Below are 23,865 nucleotides of genomic sequence, written 5' to 3' on the forward strand. Positions count from 1 at the left end.
TTGTTCCATTCTGGCCTCTCGAACAGGAACATATGTCGACCTCCGAGGACTTTCATATATCCTTACAAATCCACATATAACTCGAGAAATGGTGATACAATTCTAGTATACGTCTGCACCATCGCCTCTAACCCCCTCGCACATTTGATTTTGAAAGCGTCATATCTGATGGGGTCAATTGAAGCACAAAATTGATATTTAAGGGATAATACTCTCATCTGGTTGGATCCAATAATTTTTTGCCTAATTCTTTTCCAAAGTTATGGCAATTCTATGTTCTGGTTAAAAGCTAACCGCATTGTGTTCTTTGATAAAAAAAATGACACCATTCTCGATGTCTTGCACTTCACCATCATAGTAAACAATAACATTCGTTCGTCCACTTATTTTTTGATCCAGATAACCTACTCCACATGTTCGACACAAAATTATCATGCAGAGAAATAGTGTTGTAATTAAATATGAACAACAAAAATCAATACTACTTTGCACAATTAGGTTGCTCCAACTTATGCCTTAAATGTGAACTTCTCCTCTTCTGATCTTCTTACAATTTTTCTTTACTCGTAAATGGATTATGTCGCTTGATGCTGAATTAAGTTGGTTTTATAAACCAGATGTGACTTACAATTGGTTCAGAAAATTCCTCAGGCCTAGTGGGGAGTTAAAAATTGTTGAGAGAAAACGCTCCAAGTAAGATGCACTGTCTGGAAACACTTTCAGGTGGACACACTTTCAATATTTCTAATGATAGTGTTGTTAGAATATGCCCAAAGACCAATCATGATATGATTGTAATAACGTACTTGTTTTACCTTGTTTATTAATATAAGGCATTGCCAGTATTATTTTAGTTTTTTTCTATGTATATAAATAAACTATTTTATAATAATATCTTAAGAATAATATGATTATTCTTAAAAGGTCCTTAGTTGAGTATTATTGTGGGCTTGGACAACAATAATGCATTAAGACTAACGTGTAGTTTATTGATGACAAAGTGTTCTCATTGACATGACATGTCAAAATCAATACATGAGTATGTGTGCTAGAGAACAACATATTGGACTGACTTGCTATGAGTATGTTTCTTGGATTATTATGTAATAGTCACAACGTTACTCATAGTGATTACTATATATACAATCCTCAGACTTAAGATCATTATTATCCCAACATCATGAGTAATATATTTTGATACAGTCAAACATCCTCCGTAACTGGTTGTTCTATAAAGGCTGATGTTGGATATGCCACAATCTATGTAGTGGGATATGGTTGATCAATATAGTATTTGTCCCTCCTACATAATGGGAGCAATATCTTAGGCCACTTGATTGATTGAGACTAGAAATGTATGACCATGCTCGAATAAGTTGATACGAGATATCATACTTATTTTTTTGTCATAGTCTACTCAGGATATCAAGAAACATTCGATGGACTATGCAAGTGTGACTATTCCATAACTTGTGTCCATTCTAAATATAAAGAACAAAAAGATTTAATACATGAATGGTTAATCACAGTGAGGTTATGTTGAATCACGACTTCTTGTAACTTAGGTAGCAATGATGCATTGCTAGATTCCATTCATTGTTTGTAATATTAGAATCGTTCTAGTATTACTACTAACATTATAAGAACCTACGTGGTCACACTCTATAGTTGAAACGAACAGAATCCAAACATAATTGGCATTGTTTTTAGCTGTCACATGAATTAAATTGATTATAGAATTAATTTAATTGAGCAGTTAAATATCGAATGAATTATATGTACAAGTATGTTGTACACATAATAAGAACATAATTAAATTAATATATATGAATTTGATTAGTATAAAATTTAACTAAACATAATTTATCGAAACCATTGTTATAACTATTGTAATTATAATTACGATCAAATATTATTATAATTATTATAATTGTAATTTTTCGATCAAACATTATTATAATTATGTTAATTATAATTATTATATTAGGTTAATTATTATAATGAATTTTGATTCATATTAAAAATATCAACTATTCCCGAATTAGAAAATATAGGGTTTTCAAGAAAACCTAATATACCTGAAATAAAAAGAGAGGTCTAGCAACCGTTATATAGTGAATGCTCTCTAAAAAGTTTAAGAGAGTTCTTTCTGTTCGTTGTGACACCAAGTGGATTACGTAAAGGTCAAAACTTTTCATAGCGGCTTGGAATCAACATACAATTGCGTAATCAGTTTCACAACAATTATCTTTGGTTTTCCAGACGATTAAAAGTAATCGTTCATACCCTTCTCACCCCGATTCGTTTCTCGCACATGGATCACTGGATGTGATCGCCAAATTTAATTTTTTCGGCTGCACCATAAGGTGTACTGGTGTTCTTACAAGTGCTTCCTACTTGGAGTGTTTTTTCTCTATAAATTTCAACCCAAGCCTTATTTCTAAGAAACTCATCATATATCCCGGGATTCCTGGGATATATTTTCTGAACCTAACTATTCGAAAATAATAGATAAGAGAATAAAAAATTTACTGAAAAATTGGATCAAACTAATATTAAGAAAGCGAAAAAAATTAATAACTAATATTTCATCCTCTTAAGTAGACCAAGTTTTGATTATGAATCCAATTCAATTTTTAAATTTTGAAATAAATAGTTATTATTTAACATCTCAAAAATTATTACAAAATAAATAATTAAAAAACTCAAAAAAGAAATCCCTAAACCCTAAACACAAAAAAACCCTATTTTATATACCTAAAACCCTAACTTTAAAAATTAATAACCCTAATTTTAAAAAAATTTGGCATTGGAAAAATCAAGAGGAAAACTGCTTCCAGCTAAAAGTGTTTTCAGCTGACTTGGCAGAAAGTGCTTCCAACTAGAAGCGCTTTTCAGGCAACACGTTGAAAATGCTTCCAAATAGAAACTTTTTCCTGCAAATCACCTGAAAATGCTTCCAACTAGAAGCGTTTTCCAAAAAATGGTCTATTCTCGTAATTTTTCCTAAAATTGACCTATTCACATAATTTTTTTGGCGTTTACTAGTAAGTTAGTCCAATTAAAATAAGTTAAATTTAGAAAGAAAAAGAAAGTCTACATTGTAGCATGTCTGTTTGGTTCTCTTTGTTTGCTTGGGTAGTACGTTGATTAGGTGATTCTAGTAGTTAAGATTTTTTTAAGGTTTTGAGAAGGAATGCAGGGTTATGTTGTATGATAAAATAGAGGAAGAAATGGTGAATCTCAAAATAGCCGAAGATAAGGAAGAGCCGGTGCAAGCTTTGGGGGATGAAGATGTGGTAGAAGAGTATTATAGCCTATGTTTGGTGGGGAGGGGAGGGTATTAACGAATAGTGTGGTTCATTTCCCATCTGAGGAATATTTTGGCAAATCTATGGCATCTGTTGGGGGGAGTATCCAGCACAGATGTTGGGGAAAAGCGAGCCCTATTTCGATTTTTCAATATGATAGATCTGAGGAGGGTGATAGATGTAATGCCCTGGTTTTTTAAGAGGCACCTTATTATTTTCCATTAATTGGATAAGGGGGAAAGATCCTTTGCAAGTCCCTCTCATTCATGCCTTATTTTGGGTATAAGCGCATAATTTGCCAATGGATTTCATGTTCGAAAGAATGGCACGGTAGATTGGAAACTTTATTGGCCAATTTCTGGAGTATGATGTTGCGTTAATAACATGGGGAGTAAGGAAGTTTATGTGTATTAGGGTTAAATTAGATGTCCCAATTCCGTTGAAAAGAAAGAAGCGTGTAGTCTTTTAGCATAATAGATCCACAGATGCACAGTTCCAATATGAGAAGATCACTTTGTTCTATTTTTTATGCTGGGGAAGGATTCTGTCCTATTAGATTAACGCTGGGAGCACAGGAGGTGGTGTTTGGTTGGGATAGCTCGTTGAGGGCTTCACCGCAGAGGGTGGCGCCAGTTGCTAGTTGCTGGCTGAGGGAAGATCCGGGGGATGGAGTTGGATAGAGGACAAGAGGGGAGGAATTTTGGGGATATCCAAACTGCTCAATCTTATAACAGTGAACAGGCGTTGTTTTTATTAATGATAATTTGATAACAATATTATTGAATATACCAATTTGTTTAGAGCTACTGAAGTCTCTGTTTCTCCAGGTTTATGAAAGCAAATACATGAATGGTTACCTTTCCCATTTGGCATAATTCCAGTAGGGGTGAAAGTAGAGTACTTCCTCCTCAAGTTCAACTCCAAACTTGCTGTGAACCTTATCCTTCACCAAAGCAATGAGATTGAGCATGTCTTGAGAAGTGGCGGCACCATTATTTACTAAGAAATTGGCATGGATATTGGAAACCATTGCTCCTCCTATGCTACACCCTTTCAATCCAGCTTTATCAATCAACTCAGCTGCTGAAACACCCAAATTCACCGGATTTCGAAACACCGACCCAGCGCTGCGTTCATTTACTGGTTGAGTTGCTCTTCTCCTGTGAATAACAAGTGTTTATCAGTAAGCAAACCTTTTTCATACACAGGTTTTGACTTTAAAAGACAGGCAACCTCTTCAAAAGCTCTTGCTGCCTTTTCTTAGCTGACCCTGAGTGCTCTAACCGGAACGTAACGGCCACGATTGCTGCCAAGTTGTCCATGTCTTGAAACGATGATGATCGGTAGCCGAAAGTGAGATCAATTCTGTTCAGTGTCCGAAAATTTCCTTCAGTTGTAACAATGTCTATGCTTTCAATAACATTGGCAGTCTCCTTCAAAAACAAATGATCCTTTTTAGCTTCTTCAACCAGGAAAAGTAACAAAAATCCATTAATGGTTAGGGTTTAATCTCAAGTTAAGTTGAAGTCGGAACTCGAGTTCCATTCAAAATTCGAAACTCAAAATCCAAATCGAGTATGATGAACTATTTCAAACTTATTTATCAAATAACTTTTCTCTACCTTCAACTTCAAACTCCATTATTTTTGCTCGAGCTTCGAATTCCAAATAGAGAATACTCAAATTCTAGAGCTCGACAATGACCGAACCAAATTGGAGTTAAGAATTAGAGACATACCTGACCATTTGCTCCAGCATTCATGTAAGTTGCACCTCCTACAGTCCCAGGAATGCCTGCTGCAAACTCAAGACCTGTAAATCCTTCATTGCAACTCAGACTTCCCAAGTGATTAAATCGAAAACCACTACCAGCCCTATAAACTCCAGGTTCCATCCTCTCTAAGAAGTCAATCTGATTTAGAATCACACAACCATCAAAACCCAGATCATCAAACAGACAATTTGAGCCTTTGCCAATCACAACGTATGGAATGGAAAACTCACGACAATATCTGCATTCCGTATCAGTTGAAATCTAAAATGTTGGTCATTGAATCAAAGAGCTTTCAGCCTTGTCAAAAGAATCAATTTCAAATAAATTACCATTTCTACTTAATTAAGATAAGGTTGAAGAATGAAACCTGATGGCAGAAAGCAGATGGGTTTGGTGAAAGACTTGAACAAAGTAATTGCAAGGGCCACCAATGCCCCAAGTGCTAAGATCCTTCAAGAGTTTCTTGCCTCTGACGAATTTCAAGGCATTCCAATTCTGGGTTTGCTCTTTGTTACTGGAAAAAATGGGGGTTGAGTTTCTAGGAGATTGAACAACAGGGAAGGCCATGGACGCCATTTTAGTGAAGGTTGGAGGAGTTGGGAGCATGAGTGAGGGATTTTGTCGGGAAGTTGAGAACGGGAAATTTATTTCCATCAGGCTCTTAATGGGCTTTCACTGTCAAAGATTTAAACACTTCCGTTTAATGCGTTCTTACGGTAAAAAATTCTTTCACTCCATCTCAATTTTGGGAAATAGTAACTGAGGGTTAATTTTATATAATAATTACATATTTTATCAATTTAATTTTAATCTTAAAAATTTAATAAATCTAACATTTAATATATAAAAATCAATAAAAAATACAATTTAATCTTCAACACCCATCGCAATTCTTCCTCTTGTCTTTGAATTCTTTCATCGTACTTTTGAATTCTAAAGCTTTAAAGACTTTCACAAATACTGTTTCTTTTTTCTTCTTAATATCTAAAAATCGTAAAGATTTAAGGAAGCTTCTTTAGATTCACTTTAAGACGGTAATGTATTCCATCGACATCCAACCTCTTTTATAATTAGTCGTTGATTATTTTTATTATTTTCCTCCATCGACTATATTTTTCTTCTAATATTTAGTTCCAATAAACATAATTAATCTGTTTCCATTCCCATATTAATTGCCTTTACTTTTCCTTTTTCTTCCCCTTCTTGAGGTTAAGAAATCCCATAAAAGTAATTTTTTTTAATCAATTGAGGTGTTTATCTGGGTTTGGCTTAGTTGCCCATCTCAACAAAGCAAAAGATTTGAGAAATTGGGTTTTGAATTCTACATTGGATGGGTTTTGAGAAATTGAGGTTCCTCCGTTAGATAGGTTCAACGCCATTTACATATGTAAAAGAAGAGCATTCAATATGGGAATGGAAATTGGAAACATTTTAACTTTACCACCATCGGATCATGCCCAAACTCAAACCAGCAGCACTTTTCTTTTTCCAAAATTAGAGAGCAAAGGAAGTGAAATAATATAATATGTCTTGATTACCAACAATTGCGGATCTAAACCATTACTTCCAGCATCCACCCCCAATGGCTCATTCGTATCTAACAGGATTTCGAATAAATTGCCTGAAACACATAGTTGGAAGTTTTGAGTATTTTTTAAAATATATATTTTTTTAAATTTGAAAAATTTGAAATTTATATATATTTAAAGTTGATTTTTTTATATAAATTTTATTCTCATATAGTTTTTCATTTTAGAATCAAAACTAAATTGATTGAATATGTAAATATTAAGGGTTAAATTTTGATTTTTTTTTAAATTGTAACCAATTTGATAAATTATGGAAACATTAAATGTTAAAATTATTATTATACCAATTAAAATCATTTAAAGCTGGCGGAAAAAATAAACCCCATTACTGATTGTCCTTAGTTGCACAATTTTGAAATTTTTAGAGATTAAATTACTTTGTGTTTTTAGAAGAATCAATTTAATCAATATCGAATTTGACAAGGACAGGGGAAGTCTTTCCACCGTGTTAATTACTATACTTTTAAATTTCTGATATTTAAACAAAGAAGGGGAAGAAATGCTGGATGGCAATTAAAGTGGATTTAGAGAAAGCTACGATAGAATTCGGTGGGATTTCTTAGAGATACTTTGTTAGACGTTGAATTTCCTTCGAATTTAAACTTCCTTCGAATTTAAACAGGTGATTATGGAGTGTAGTACTTTGTCTTCCATGCAAATATTATGGAATGGAAAGCCTTCGGTCGAATTCGTTCCAAGGAGAGGCATTAGACAAGGATGTCTGATGTCTCCTTATATCTTTGTGCTTTGTATGAAAAAATTGGGTCATTTAATTCATAAGAATGTTGAGAATAAACTGTGGAAACCAATTGTTCTGGGTAAGAATTGCCCTCCTTTATCACATCTTTTCTTCGTTGGTGACCTGTTCTTATTTGCTGAAGCAGATATTGATTAGGCTAAGGTCTTAAAGAATGTTCTCAATACTTTTGGAGATGCCTCGGGACATGAAGTCAATAGACTTAAAACTACTGTGTTCTTGTCTAGCAACATAGACTCCAACCATGCTAATGCCATCTGTAGTGTTCTTGGTTTTCGCCAGACTGATGATTTGGGGATTTGTCTGGGACTACCTCTCGTTCATTGACGAATAATAGTGAACACTTTCAAATCCATTGTGGACAAAGTTAGACAAAAGTTGGACAGTTGAAATGCAAAACCGTTATCTATGGTGGGACGAGTAACTTTAGCTCGGCCAGTTTTATTGTCAATTCATAATTATTTTATGCAAACTATGAAAATCTCGTCTACTATTTATGCAAAAATTGAAAAATTTGCTTGGTGATTTATTTGGGGGGAGTTATAAAACCTTTCAAAAACTGGCGTTGGTAAAATGGGGAAATTGTTGTCAACCTTTGCATAATAGGGGCTTAGGTATCGGGAGACTTAAGGAACAAAATGATTCTTTTTTGCTTAAGTTGGGATTTAATCTCCTAACCAATAAGCAAGCTTTGTGGGTAAGGGTACTCCATTCTAAGTACAAGCTCTTGGAGGATTTTCCTAAGGACATTTCTCGGAGCAAATGTTCTTTTGTCTGGAGATCACTTACGAAGGTTTGGCCCCTTTTGTGTTAAAATTTTATTTGGTCAGTTGGTGATGGGAATGGTATAAAATTTTGGATTGACAATTGGATTTCTAAAGTAGGGCTGCTTATAAACTATTGTCTGGTTCCCTCTCTGGTTGATGTTTCTATTACGCTTCTTGAGGCGATGGATATGGAAGGTAATTGGCACTTGGAATACTTGAGATGTTTTTTAAATGAGGATATTCTATCTTAAATTGAAGGAATTCTGACTCCAAATTCTTTAACAGGCCGTGATGATGTTATTTCGAGCTGGGCATCTAATGGAAAATTTTGTAACATCCCGAAATAGGGCCTAAACGGAACAGTGGTTGCGAAGCCACAAATCCGAGGTAGAATGTAACGGCCTAATTTTCAGTGGTGTCAAAAATGGTGATTTGAGATCACTAAATTGGACAAATAAGATTGAACAAGATAGTAACTTAATATTTATGAGTCAAGTAAGAATTTAGAAGAATTTGTGAAATGGTGAAATTAGTGAATTAAAATAATTTATTAGGTCAGACGGGTCAAAAGCGAGGTATCGAGACCTCGAATTTAAAATTGAGCTATAAATATTTTTATAAATATTTATGAAGTGTCATTGAGTTAGTATTAAAGTTTAGTTAGAAAATTTTGATGTTTGGATAGCTAATTAATTAAAAGGACTAAGCGAAAATAGCTCAAAATTTGTTAAATTGTGAGTAAATAGCTTAAGTATTTAAAAGATGGATTTAAAGAGCAATTAGACCCAAAGGTTAATGGCTGGACGGTTTGGGTATGAAATAAGCAAGAAAACAATGTGAACAAGGGACAAAATTGGAATTAGCATAAAAGTTAATAGTTAAAAAATGATGTAATTGAAAATCTAGACATTTCTTCATCTTTCTCAGCCGAAACGCCGTAGCAGGCTCCTATGCTGGTTTTTCATATTTTTGCACCATGTAAGTTCAATTTTACTATTTCTTAGTAATTTTATGTTTTTGTGACTTTTACAATTAGGTCCAATCATCTAATTCATTAGTTTTTGATTTGGTGGGTGAAATTGGAAGTTACCTTGGCTGAGTAAGGGTAGTTTATGATGAATTACTATGAAATTGAAGTTCTAATTTCATATTAAGGTTGTTTTATTAAGTCATTTTGATAGAAAATGGTATTTAGGACCTAATTGTGAGCAAAATTGTGAATTAGATGTTGGTGTTGAAATTCAGAATATCAAAGGCTGTGAAATAGTTTATAATGATAAAATAAAAGTGTTAATTTAGAAAAAAAATTAGTTCAATTGATGGGTGAATTGAGCAGGGACTAAATTGTAAAAACTGTAAATTTTGGGGTAAAAGTGAAATTTCGAATTTTGAACAGCATAAATTGTGAATTGAAATAGAAATCAAATAAATGCTAATGAGTAGAAATATTTTATATTATAGATCAAGAATCCAAGAAGAACGAGGAAAAGAAAAAGTAAAGGACTAAATTGTAAGGTTTAGTCACATTTTGTATCAAGGTAAGTTTACAGTAAATAAATGCAATATTCTTTTATTTTACATTATTATTGTCAATTTCAGCATTTATATATTATGTTGTGAAAATATTTAAAGTCGAATTTAAGGTGAAGTGACGGAGGAAAAGTGTTAGAAAGCCGGTTGAACCCTAGGAATGTTAGGATATTAGGGTTGATGAGATGAACAGAAATGAGCCATGTAAGTCCATATTAGAAATATGGCTTTGGAGACAGGATTGAGCCATGTAAGTCCATATTATATATGGCATTGGAGCAGGAATAATTCATGTAAGTCCATGTCAAAGACATGGCATTGGCGAGATATTGATAGAGCGAGAGCGACCCTAGTATCCTTAGTATTCCGAGTGGTTCAACGGGTCAGGATACGAGTTAAATTACAGTGAATTAACAGCAAAGGAAAAGTAGATTATACTTATGAAAAGGAAAGGTCGGGTAAGAAAGAAGGTAAGGGAATAAAGAAGAAGATAGAAATTGAGAAGTAAAGAAATTTATGATGTTAGATGATATTATGCATAATTATCCATTATGTTGAATGTTGTGATTTATTTGCTTGTAAGCTTACTAAGCCTAGTGCTTAATCTCTTTATTTTCTTCTTCTTATAGTACTTATCTAGTCACTCGGGGATCGAAGGAAATGTCGGAGGCCGATCACACTATCAAAGAAATAACTCGGTATAACTAGGCGTTTTGTTTTGGGTATGGCATGTATAGAAACTTAGCTACTTTTGGTATAATATGAATAATGAATGATGTGTAAATACTTGCTAGTGATTAGATAAGAAAATAGCTGATGATATACATGTTTATTAATATGTATGATTGAATGATGATTATCACATGAAAATTATGAAAAATGTGAAAGTAACCTAAAAACAGATTCAAGTAACAGAAATGATGTAACTTTGAAAAATCACTAAAATTGTAGAAACATAGTTTGAAGATGAATAATATATGAAATTAAATCTTATTATGTATATTTTCTTATGGAATAAGCAAAACAGGTAAAAGTATTATATTTTATGATATATCTGAGTTTTAGTGAAATAGGGTCAGAGCGATTTCTGGATCCCCTGTTTCAACTTTGGAAATTCACCATAAATTGTACAAAACTAATTAGAAGGTATAATTTATATGGTTAGAATGCTTGTTGAATCTAGTTTTGATAGAAATAAACGACTTAGTCATATGAATTTTGTACAGGAAGAAAAATGGTTCGTAGTAAGAAGAGGTCAGTGCAGTCGAGTTTTGAAATAGGGGAAACTTTAACTAATAAACTGTACTAATTGGCTAAGTCAAAAATTCTAGAAAAAAATTAGTAGATATATATATGAGTCTAGTTTCATGAAAAATTTACGGATCTTAATTTCGAGTTTTAAAACTCGAGAAATGAATTTTTAAGTAACCATGACGCAGAAAAACAGTTTATTCCGAAAATTAAAATAAGTGATTTAGAGTTGTTTAAAAGGTAAGATAAGTTTAGTAACACCTCAAGCTTGACTCTGGTGATGGTTTCGGGCGTGGGGGCGTTACAAATTTAGCATCAAAGAGGCTTATAGTAAGCTAACAATTAACTCATTGAAAATGCAAGAAGAAAAATGGAAGCTTGTTTGGTATTTGAATGTCCTACAATGTATTCAACATTTTAGTTGGATTGTGTATAAGGGATGTCTCTTTATGAATTTGGAAAGGTGTAGACGTGGATTGTCAGAAGACCCATCATGTAAGATTTGTGGGAATGCTGAAGAATCTAGTCTTCATGTTTTATGAGATTGGCTGACTTTTAACATGGTAAATAAACTTAAGGTTACTCTCTAGGATGCGGATTGGCCATCTTTGTTTGGGATTGTTTGTTGGAAAATTTGGAAACCGAGAAATGTGTGTGTGTTTTAAGGCGACCACTACAACATAAGCAGTTTGATTCATTTTTTATGGTTATGGGCAAGGTCAATAGGAATCGAATAAGAAGCCAAATATGGGCCCTTCCACCTATTGGTTTCTTTAAAATAAAAACAGATGGAGCTTTCAACTTGAGTTTGGATTCTGCATGGTTGGCAACGGTGGCACGTGATAAATATGATAATTGGATGTGAGGAATAGGAAGAAGTATTGGTAGATGTAGTGTACTACAAGCTGAGCTTTGGGCAATCTATGATGGCCTCCGTTTTGCTTGGGAAGCTAAATAGGCTAATGTTATTATTAAGACAGATAGTGCGCAAGCTATTAAAGTTGTTCATGAAAAACGTAAAGGACATCCTAATAGAGATCTGATTGTGTGAATCCAAGAACTTTGCCAACGTGAATGGAGAGTGCTCTTTAAACAAGTACCAAGAGAGGTTAATTTGACTACTAATGTAACACTCCTAACCCGTATCCGATGCTGGAATGGGGTTACGGAGTATTACCAGACTTGTAACTTAAACAATTATACATTTCAAAATCAATTATCATTCAAGTAAAAAACCATTCAGATATATTCATATAGTTCCTAATACGAGCCCTCAAGGCCCCAAATGGACATTAAAAGTGGTCTGGGACTAAATCGAGTACTTAAGAAAATTTTTAGAAAAACATTGAAATTTTTCAAAATGCAAAGGACACACACACATGGCCAAGGGACACGCCCGTGTCTCAGGCTGTGTGGTCATTCGAAATAGGATCACATGGCCATGTCCCAACCCATATCCGACCTTGTGTAACTCATTGACTTGGGTCACATAGCCAACCCACACACCTATGTGCCAGGCCGTGTGCTAGGCCGTGTGAAGCTATTGACTTGATTTCTATAGAAGTATCAGGGGACACACAGTTGTGTCACCTGGCCGTGTGTCACACACGGCTGGGACACACACCCGTGTGGACAAAAATAGACCAATTTCTAAGCATATTCCTCACCCACTTTGGTACCAACCTATACACATCAATTTGCAAATAACCATGGCATAAATAGGCACTCAAAACCAACCAATCTCAAGTTTATAACATGTACTTTCACACATACAACATGATACTCAAAATCACATCAATTGACCACTTTAACACATACCAATTATGCTTCTAAAATATACATAAATGGTCACACTCATATATGAGACATTGTGCCTAAACTTAACATGTATGCTACATATAAATCTCAATTATTTGGTACCCAAAATATCAATTCACAACCAAGGCATTCATATGAAATTCATTCAACTCATACCAAGGGTGCCTAAAATTACAAGCCAATTCAAATTGCTAAAACACAATAAAACATGTGGGCGATCATTAGCCAAAACGACCTATACATGCCGTTATAACCAAAATTTTAAAACCATGAGTACCAAAATAGCCCATAGATAGTGTGATGATATCTCTGACACCTTCTAACCTGAACGAACTTTCGATATCTAGATACACAAAGAAATTAACACAAAGTAAGCATAAAATGCTTACTAAGTTCGTAATTCAAAGAAATAAAGCTTATAACTTCAATTTATAAGCATAATCCATTTAAGTCACTCCAACATGTCTTGGCCTTAACCTAAACAACATTAGCTTTCCAATTCTAAATATCACATGATTTAGCAAATTAGTACAATACATTATAACATAAGTTTACATTACTTATGTGCATTCGTATATCAAACATATGGCTAAATATATTTCAATAATCCAAAAACTCATACTTTTCCATGCTTTCATAGCAACTCTAATCGAAGAATTCGTCAATCTTTACCTTTTTCTCATATCAGTTGAGCCACAATAAGTTAGTAAAATGAAGCATATCACAACTCAATTTAGTCTAAAAGCCTAACACATAATCATCAACCTAGTTTACCATGTATTCATATATCATAAATATATATACCATTTCCATGTACTTTGTGTACATACCTGTACTAGTTCGTATCAAAATCATATATCCTCATAACTGAACTGTGCCCGTTGAATCATTTGGAATACTATTGGATACTCGGGTTCCTCGCACACTAAGTGCCAATATATGGTCGAAACCATCTCTGTCTCATATCTCATATAGATGCTCACTCTCGAGCCATCACTGGGTCTGCTCACACAAGCTGACGGTCAAGACGTAACTACACGGTGCTGCTCATACAAGCTTGAGTAACTGCAACACATGTCGAAAAACTCAGCCACCGGTAGAACGTACGGGACCAGTAACCAAAACACAATAACCTCTAATGACATGTCATTTGTATCCTATCAATTCCTAAGGTTCAACCAGGATCCATAAGTCACCGAAACTTCATTGATTATTTCTGTGGAGTCATATCATCATGAATATAATAATAAAGCATTTAAAACACATATAACTTAATGTTTATTAACATATGAACTTACCTCGAATTAGTACGAAGGAAATTGACCGATAACTCCACTACTTTATCTTTGCCCCAATCAGATTCCGAACGTGGCTTTTCTTGATCTAAATAATCAAACTTAACTAATTTAATTCACATTTTACTCAATTCAATCCAAAATTCATATTATGGCAAAACTATCATTTTGCCCTTATACTTTTAACCTTTTTTACAATTTATTCCCTAAGCTCGTAAAATGAAATTCATGCAATTTCATCCACATATAAACCTAGCTAAATTTATTGTATACTTATACCAGCCCATATATTTCACAGTTTCTCACATTTAACATCCAATTTTCACATTTCTCAATTTAGCCCCTAATTGACAATTTCATTAAAAATCATTTAACAGAATTTGTTTAACTAAGAACAAGGATTCATTTTCTTCCATTAAAATGCAAAACCCTAATATTTTTATCACTGGAAAAACTCAAACTATTCAATAGTTTTGTAAATTAGTCCCCTAGTTAGCTAGGTTAAGCTATAACGAACCTGAAAACATAAAATCATCAAAAATTGAGCTTAAAAATCACTTACATGCAAGAGGTTTAATATGCTGAAATTTTGAGCTCTCCCATGGCTATTTCCTCTGTGAAAATTGGTGGAAGATGAAGAAAGATGAAGCTTTTTTTTTTTTTATTTAATTTATTCATTAATTGACTATTTACTATTTTGATCTTACTAAACATTAAAAATAACCAAATTGCCAAGTCATGCTCATCCACTAACTCATTTAATGGTCTAATTACCATATAAGGACCTCCACTTTAAATTCCTATAGCTATTTAATACCTTTAGCTATTAGAACGCAACTTTCACACTTTACACGATTTAGTCTTTTTTCACAATTTGAGCATACAAACTATAAAATTTCTTAACGAAATTTTTATACTATAATATTATCATGCTATAGACCTCAAAATAATATTAAAATAATTTTTTTAGATTTCATATTTGTGGTCTCGAAACCACTATTCTGATTTTACTGAAAACGGGTTGTTACAGCTGATATTTTAGTTGGTTTGATGAAAGGTGCTCTTATTGGCTTACGAATATTTCATGCTACCCCTTCACGGGTTGGTCATCAATTATAGACAGACAGACAAGTTATGCTACCTAGCATAGATACTACTGTTAGCTTGTAATTAAAGCTTTTTATTTCTTGTTACAAAAAAGTTTCTGATATTTAGGGTTAGTTTCATTGTAGGAAGTATAAGCCATATTTGAATTTTAGAATGTTAGTATTTTAAATTGTATTATTTCATTTGAATAAATATATTTTTATAAAAATTTAGCTTATTGAAATTTTATAAGTTAAAAAAATACTTATAAAAGAAGAAAAGTATATTAAAAACAAAAGATCGTATTAAAATTTTAGCCTCTTTTTTCTTTAGAGGTTTTTTTTTTCTCTTTGTGAGTTGTTTAGAGTAAGATTTTGAGTTTTTTTTTTGTTTCTTTGTCTTGTTTTTGGTTTCTTAGGATTTTCCTTTAAGACTTTTTGAGTTTGTTTTAAGAATTTGGTTGTTCTTCTTTTTCAATTGTTTATTTTGTTGTTTTTTAGGTTTTGCTTTCATTTCCTTTTGTGGAAGTTGGCAGTTTGATTGGCCTTTAACAAGGGTTACAGAAGGCTTGCACTTCGTTAATTTTCTAACTCATTATGGGTCAAGGGGATAGATGTTATTGAGAGTGATTTCTGAATTATTTTAAAAGAAGATAGGGCGGGGTTGACCGTGTGGTAGGTTGTACTTTGATTGGTAAGGTTATTTATGATAAGCAGTTGAATCGGAGGAGTGTTATTAATGTGCTACGGAAGATTTAGTCTTCAAATGAAGTGGAATCAGTTGTATAAATGAGGATTAGTTTGTATGCGATAAATTTTTGAAGTTCAGTTTGGATGGAAAATGATTTACGTGAGAGCCCTTGGTTGGTGATAGGGTGCTTCTTTGTGCTAAAGAAGTGGGAACCAGGTATGGGTGTTCAAGATATTGATTTCTCTAAGGTGGCTTTCTAGATCTAGGTATACAATTTTCCTCTTATGATGTTAACTATGCAAAAATGCTATGAAGATTGATAAGATAATTGGGGATTCGGTTTGTGTAACACCCCTTACCCTTCTCCGTTACCAAATTAGGGTTACGAGATGCTGCTATACAATATAGAACATAATCATGCTATAATGATGCAATACATTCCCATACAATTATTAATTATCAATTTTTTAATCTTGTCATTCATATCCTAACGGTATTAAATTGAGCTCATCGAATCTATAAAACAATTTAAAACAATGTAGGGACTCATTTGAAACATTTGAGAAAAGTGAGGTAAAAATGCAAAACAGGGGTCTCACAGCCGTGTGAAGCTATAGGACATGGTCGTATTGACTAACCGTATGGGTGGAGGCACACGGCCATGTCTCCAAACCATGTAACTAACTGATACCGTGTGTGTCAATTGAAACTTAAATCACACAGACCACACAGTCATGCCATATACCCGTGTATGGCACATGACCATGTGCACCTAAATGACACTTTCTCCACAAGTTACCTAATTCAATTTCACTTAGGCCACAAGCAATAATAAAACATCATTCAAACCTGCTCAAAGTCATCAAAGTATACCTAAAACAACATCTATCTCATACATCCTAAGTGTTCAACCAATATACAACATTTGGCACCTTAATTCAAACATATTCAAATTCACATTTAACAACCATCCATTCACAAAACATATGCCAAATATTTGAACCATTTCATCATATCACATACCAAAACAAACCATACAAAACATGGCCAAAACATCCTTAAATATGTACATACTTAATCACCAAAAGTACCAACTTAGCAAAATACCTCTTTATTATTCACATAGCCAAACCATACCACAACTTGAATATATATATATATATATATATGAAATCAAAACACCTACTACATGGCACTTATAACCTATCCGAAAATGGTCAAAATTCTACTGAGTCATTGAACGGATAGTGTGAGCTCGGACTTGACTTCCAACCGACAATGACTTTCGATGATCTAAAAAGAATCAAACACAATAGACATAAGCAAATTATTACTTAGTAAGCTTATATAAAAATTAACTCAACTTACCAATTTTCAAAGAAAACAACTAAACCACGGATTATACTAATTCACAGGAAAAAGTCTATGCTCATGGTTAGCCAATGCAAATCACAAATATTACAAATTAGTACTTGTCACACCCCAAGTCTAGCGGATCCAAGAATGAGGCATGTAGTTGTGAAGTTATTTGTTTGGCGTAGTGTAATCCACTATGTTAAGTTTTCTGGTGAATTGAAACATGGCATATAGTACCCGCCATTGAGTAAATAAAGGTATTAGGTTATTCTGTTATCTAATAGAAGGATATATCAAGCAAAGTTCGGCCAAGTGAAAGTTACTGCCAAATGTTTAGTATGTCTAATTTTGTTTGAATACTGTGCTAGTTGGATTGTAAAGTGATCTAGTTAGGAACCAACTGGATTGACTAGTCTAATATCCATTATGCAAAATTTTCATTTAATTTTCTCTCGGAATCTATAAGCCATTAAGAAGGACAAATTTTGAATTAAGTGACATTTGTTAAGTTCCACTAAGCAGGACTTGGGAATATATATATGTGAGAAGGGTTTGTTAGGATGCTTCTTCCTTCAATATTACTCTTTGGTTCTATTATTAAATTTAAATGTTATCTGATCTATCATAAATCAAATTACCAAATTAGGATTTTTCGACACATTTAAGGATCTTTTTCTCTAGTAAAATAGAGTTTTTAGCATATTTTTTTATTTTCATATTTTCGGTAATAAGTGAAAATGTCTTAATTTTTTTCTATTTTTTACCCAAATTGGTAGATAGTGCCATTGGGAGGCTTAACGTGTGTTAGAGTGCTGTAAGGACATGTCAGAGGTCGAAAATGAGCAAGAACAGCATCTAGGGCAAGGGTATCGCATTATCCAACCTTTGGAATCGCGAATCCTATTTTGTTTTTTCAATATGATAGATCTAAAGAGGGTGATAGATGGAATGCCCTGGTTTTTTTAATAGGCACCTTATTATTTTCCATTAACTGGAGAAGGGGGAAAGATCCTTTGCAAGTCCCTCTTATTCATATCTTATTTTGGGTGTAATGCCTTTGTGGTGAAATTAGGGTAAGTTTAGAGACTCATTTGCTAGATAACTTTGTGGTAGAGATTTGGATAAGTTTGATGACATCTCTGTTTGGATAACCTTGTGATGAAATTGAGTACGACTTAAAGGTAATTTCTGGAAGAGTCTCAATAGTGTTTTTAAAGGGTGAATCAACGGTAGTAGTCTGTTAGTATAAGTAATTTGGTGTATTCGTAATTGTGAGTAGTCTAAGAGTTTGTTAGATTTGAATTTGTTTACTCTATGTAAGGATGTAATCAGAATTATCTGGTATCCGCCAAATCTGAGTGTTTCACATTGTAGATAAAAAGGTTATCTGAAGTATAAGTTGTCCATCAAATCAGAATGTTCTTATTATATGTAACATGGTTGTCTGGGATTCCATAGGATGACTTAGAAGACTTCACCCATCAGAATAAGTTGTGATCTAGGTTGATTTAAGACACGATCTGACTGGTAACCTGATAGCTATCAATTCATTATGAGAATCTACCAAATGTAAGATTTGTATAAAGCTTGTCCTAAAAGATTAATTAGTATCAGTATCAGCCAGGAATAGTATCTATGAGTACCCCATCTTGGAGGAGGTATTCAACATCCGACTGAGTGAGAATTCGTTGAAGGTAGGTTCTATATGGATACCTTTCTAAAAAGTGTATTCTTTTTTCGAAAAGGAATGAGATCTGTATTGAGTGTTCAAGACTAGAATCTGCTCAATGAGTGAATTGTGTGTAAGATGTTTGAGTATGGAAGTTGTCATATATGTATACACCCGATATTAAGGAAGTACTCACCAAAGTCAGAAAGGAAATCTAGAATATTTCAAGATGAGAAATTAAACAACAAATGCTATAAGGTGATCTAGGTTAAAACTCACTAAGTTCATTTGAACTTACAAATGTTTGTTTATGTTTCAAGTTTCACCTTAAGAGTAGGTACACCAAGAGGGCAATGTAGCAGTTCAAGTGGCAAAATTATGCATACAAAGTGCACCATAGGAGTACGGTGTTTAGTACTCTATGCTATAAAGTTTTTTTTTTGAACGAAGTTTCAAGTTGTAACTTCATATGTTTTTGAAACTTTGATGTAATCATTAAATATATATTTTAAGAATAGTACAAAAGAAATAAGAAATATATATTAGAATAATTTTATGCTAGTTGTAAAATTTCTGCAAAGTGCTCTTGTGTTGTAACATTTGATGTCCAAATCCGGTGATTCAGGTCAGGAAGAAGGTGTTACAAGGTCTTCAATTTTTAACTGGTTTTCTGCATGACTCGTAGGACCATTTATATTTCTCAACCTATTTTTAACGTAATTTTTAGTCTTAAACTAATCCTAAACATTCCTAAGCCTTTCTAACTGTAGTTGATCACTTCCTTTCCATCGTTGCTTTAAGCTTTCACCATTTTTTTTGCAAGTTCCTTTGCTCTTGCCATGCCATTATTGCTGCCTCTCTACTGTTCACCTCTATTGTTAGCCACCTCGTCAACCAACAATCTCGGCAAAACGCTTTTACCTTTTGTGATTTATTTTTTTTCATTGTATTAGTTATTTTTTGGAATATATTTTTATATTGCATTCAAATTGCCCCGAGAAAAGTTTTCCCCACCTCGCAATCTTGTAAATTAGGAGAATTTGATTCTACCCGATTTCAAAGTGAAGAAGTTGAAAATTACTTCTTGGAACTCCAAGGGAAGACTTTTATTCAAGAACATAGGTTTGACCCATCGTTCGACTTGAACGATGAAATTTGGGAGTTGATTCGTGCGAACCATTGGATCGAATTTTGTCTCACATCAAAAGAGTTAGCAATTGAATCTATGGTGTACGAGTTTTATGCCTTGTTAAAAGAGTGAGAAAAGTATAAATCATAGAAAAACGTGCATGCTCATGCGATTGTCTGAGGCAAAAAGCTTCTGTGTACTCTCCAAAAAATTTGCAACTTTTATAATGGCCCATACTATGTCTCTGATGCTTTAGATGCATTAGATATTAATTATTTTAGAGCATAAATATGGACAAGATTGTTACTTACTTAACCGAGGGGAGAGAAGTTTGGAAATGCTAATCGAGCATCAACATCCCATTATTGTTTAATAAACAATCATGTTCTTAGTTTCCAAAATATAGATGCAGTTTATCTGTATGCAAATCTCACCCGCTTTAAATGTGTCTAATGTTAATGCATTTCGAGCTATTCTGCTTTATTGTATCTTGCAACGTTGAAAAGTGTGCATGAGTGATAACTCTTGAAAAGAGTTATATTTAAGGCCTCTAAATAGAATTAATTGGTTATAATTAAGTGAATACATTTGGATTTTTAGGATATTTTTATAACACTGCATAATAAAGCTTGGATTGTGATATAATGGTCATGATTTGTTACTTTTATCACTTGGGGAGGAAATGTGTGGTTTTGTGTGAATACATGTGTAGGAAGAGCAAGAAAATAAAGAGGGAAAATAAAGGAAGTGAAATATTGTCTTGGAAAATGGTGAAATTGATTGCCAACAGATTTGCCATGGTAATTTTGAGAAGATGACTCAGCACTTAATGTTAATGCATTTCGAGCTATTCTGCTTTATTGTATCTTGCAACGTCGACAAGTGTGCATGAGTGATAAATCTTGAAAAGAGTTATATTTAAGGCCTCTAAATAGAATTAATTGGTTGTAATTAAGTGAATACATTTGCATTTTTAGGATATTTTTATAACATTTCATAATAAAGCTTGGATTGTGATATAATGGTCATTATTTGTTACTTTTATCACTTGGGGAGGAAAGGTGTGGTTTTGTGTGAATACATGTGTAGGAAGAGAAAGAAAATGAAGAGGGAAAATAAAGGAAGTGAAATATTGTTCTGGCAACTGGTGAAATTGATTGCCAACAGATTTGCCACGGTAATTTTGAGAAGATGACTCAGCACATTATCCACGTCATTCTCAACCAGTTGTGCATGTACCAAAAAGTCCAACCTGAAAATAGGAATGAAAAAAGTGTGCTTAGGTGGGACGGTTCTACCCAATAAAAAAAAGGAGAGAGAAGAAGAAAAAGGGATGATAATTTGTGTGAGAAAGAGACTGGTGACAACAATCCTCTCTCTACAAAGAGAAAAACTCCATTGGGGAATTCTAGAGAAAGAAAGGATAGAGGCTACAGAGAGCAGAATACAGATGTGTAGAAGGGTAAGAGACATCTATCCTGGATTCACGTATGATCGGAAGATAAAAGAGAAGCTGGAGTGTGGCGGGAAATCCTACAGTTCTGGCTTTAGTTTTCCTGATTTCTGTTATTCAAACTTCTTTAAATGTTGATCAATGATTTAATTTTGGTGTTTACTTTTGCACCTATGAACTAAATCTTTTCTGGGTTGAAGTTATTTGGGTGGATGTTTATCATCTTTAATATTCATGATTTGAGATTGCATATATCACTATTTCATTCGATTTATGCATATTTTAAATACAAGCATGCAAGCTCTAGACATAGTTGTGTAACGCCCCGAATTTAGGCCTAGAAGTATTGGGCCTTTAGTATGGGTCGATAAGGAGGTTGTATATAAGCATTTAATTGTACAAGGGAATGACATAATTAAATGTCTTCTTTAGTGGTTAATCGCCCTGAGAAGTGTTGGAGAAATCTTGGGTTCAAACCTGGGCTTTAGCAAAAATTTTGGTAATAAGTGAATAAAACCCTGGGTGCTTGGATGAAGGCCTTTTAAGTTATTGTGGTAAATAAATGACACAAGAAAGCATGTGGTCTAGTGGTTGTAGTGTCATTAAGATTGCAAGGGAGCCTGGGTTTAAGTCTTGGCTCTTGCAATTTATTTTGGTTTTTTTTTTAAAGGAACCTGGACTTTAGCCTATAGACCTTATATTTAATTGAGGATAAAATATGACACAGAAAGAGCCTGTGGTGGAGTGGCAAGGTGGCGTGTTGTGTAACTGCAAGGCCTAAGGTTCAAGTCTTGGGATGTGCAATAGAGTATTTATTTTACTGTTTGAGCTGTGTAGGAGGTGGAGTTGGACTAGAACTCTGTGGTTGAGGTGGTCATAAGGAAATAAGGAATTTTCCTAATGGTTGAAAGTAATCCCACATCGAAAAGCTAACATGGGAATTAGTGAGAAGCTGGCTTTAAATAGAGCGAACCAGATGAGTTGGTGAAAAAGAAAAAGGTGATTAAGACCCAATGCAGGATGTGCCAAGGTTGGTGATCATGGACTTCGGCACGTTATCATAAACACGTGTGTATTCATGCCCTTCTTTGTTAGAAATCGACAAAAGCTGAAAGCCGCCACGAGTGTTCTCGTGTGCTGGGGCTGTTCTGGGCCTCAATGGGCTCATGGGCCCGCTTATGTAAATCTAACTGTTAGGTGGGAAGTAGTTGGGCCTGATGGGCCATATGAATGTGATTGGGCTTGATGGGCCATGTGAATGAGATTGGGCCTAAAGTGTAACACCCCTTACTCGTGTTTGATGTCGGAACAAGGTACGAGGCATTACCGGACTTAACCACTAACCATCGTATAAAAACCGATTCATAATTTCACTCTAATTTAAAACTTTTTCAAACACATTCAAGCTGTCCCTTAAAAAGAGCTTACAAGGCCCATATCATGCTTTAATTCAACCACACACATAGGCAAGCATGCACATTCATAAATTGCATCATTTAATTAATAACATAATCAAGACTATCTACATTAAATGACTTTATACAATAGAGACCTTCAAATAACATAGGTCAGTATTTTAAGCCAATTCCTAGCAACTTAATAACAATTAAACGAGTCTCCATACATGCCAAAGACTTAAAATACTTTAAAACCTTTATATATCGATCAATAGTTTGATAGTGTGATTTAACCTCCGGCGACCTCCAACTCGAGCAAACATTTGTGACACTATAGGAAAAAAGAGAGGAAGGGAGTAAGCATTATAGCTTAGTAAGTAAGTATTTAAATATTAATAAACAATACATTATCATACTTTAAACAAAGTCACAATATGTTCCCAGAATATTACCATCACAAACACACATACTTTCACTATTACAATCATAAACAGGTTCAAAATAAGCTGTCTAGCAGAGTACCAGCAACTAAATTATTTATTTCTAGAGATACAGAACTCCAAATTACAAATAGTTAATTTTCTTTGAAACTAGATTCACATATATTATTACCATAAAATTTTCAGAATTTTTGGTCTAGCCAATTAGTACATTTTATTCATTGAAGTTACCCATGTTTCACTACTAAACTGTTCTGACCACTCTTCACTACAAATCAATTTTCTCCTCGTACAGAATTCAAAGAATGTTCTTGTTTATTTAATTTGAAACTAGACTCATTAAGGATTTCAAGAATATAAATTATATCTCCTAATTATTTTTTTACAATTTTTAATGATTTTTCCAAGTTAGAACAGAGGATCACGTAGTCATTCTGAACCAGTCTCTCAAAAACTTAAATATCTCATAATATAGAATTCCTTTGCTTGCTCTGTTTCTGTTATATGAAAATAGACTCGTTACGATCTAATTTGATATTTCATTCAGTCTTTG

At 33.6% G+C, this 23,865-nt stretch overlaps 1 protein-coding gene across 1 annotated transcript; it reads right to left on the reverse strand.

The window, feature by feature from the left end:
- Window positions 1–4,036: 4,036 nt before the first annotated feature.
- Window positions 4,037–5,774, reverse strand: LOC108450604 (uncharacterized). The gene is made up of 4 exons (XM_017748299.2): window positions 5,453–5,774; window positions 5,050–5,323; window positions 4,545–4,744; window positions 4,037–4,471 (listed from the first exon to the last, which is right to left on the reverse strand). The coding sequence occupies exons 1-4, from the start codon at window positions 5,737–5,739 to the stop codon at window positions 4,165–4,167; spliced, it is 1,068 nt and encodes a 355-aa protein (XP_017603788.2). The 5' UTR covers window positions 5,740–5,774; the 3' UTR covers window positions 4,037–4,164.
- Window positions 5,775–23,865: the final 18,091 nt, after the last annotated feature.

This window comes from Gossypium arboreum, chromosome 7, assembly GCF_025698485.1.
Source record: "Gossypium arboreum isolate Shixiya-1 chromosome 7, ASM2569848v2, whole genome shotgun sequence".
Lineage (NCBI taxonomy): Eukaryota > Viridiplantae > Streptophyta > Magnoliopsida > Malvales > Malvaceae > Gossypium > Gossypium arboreum.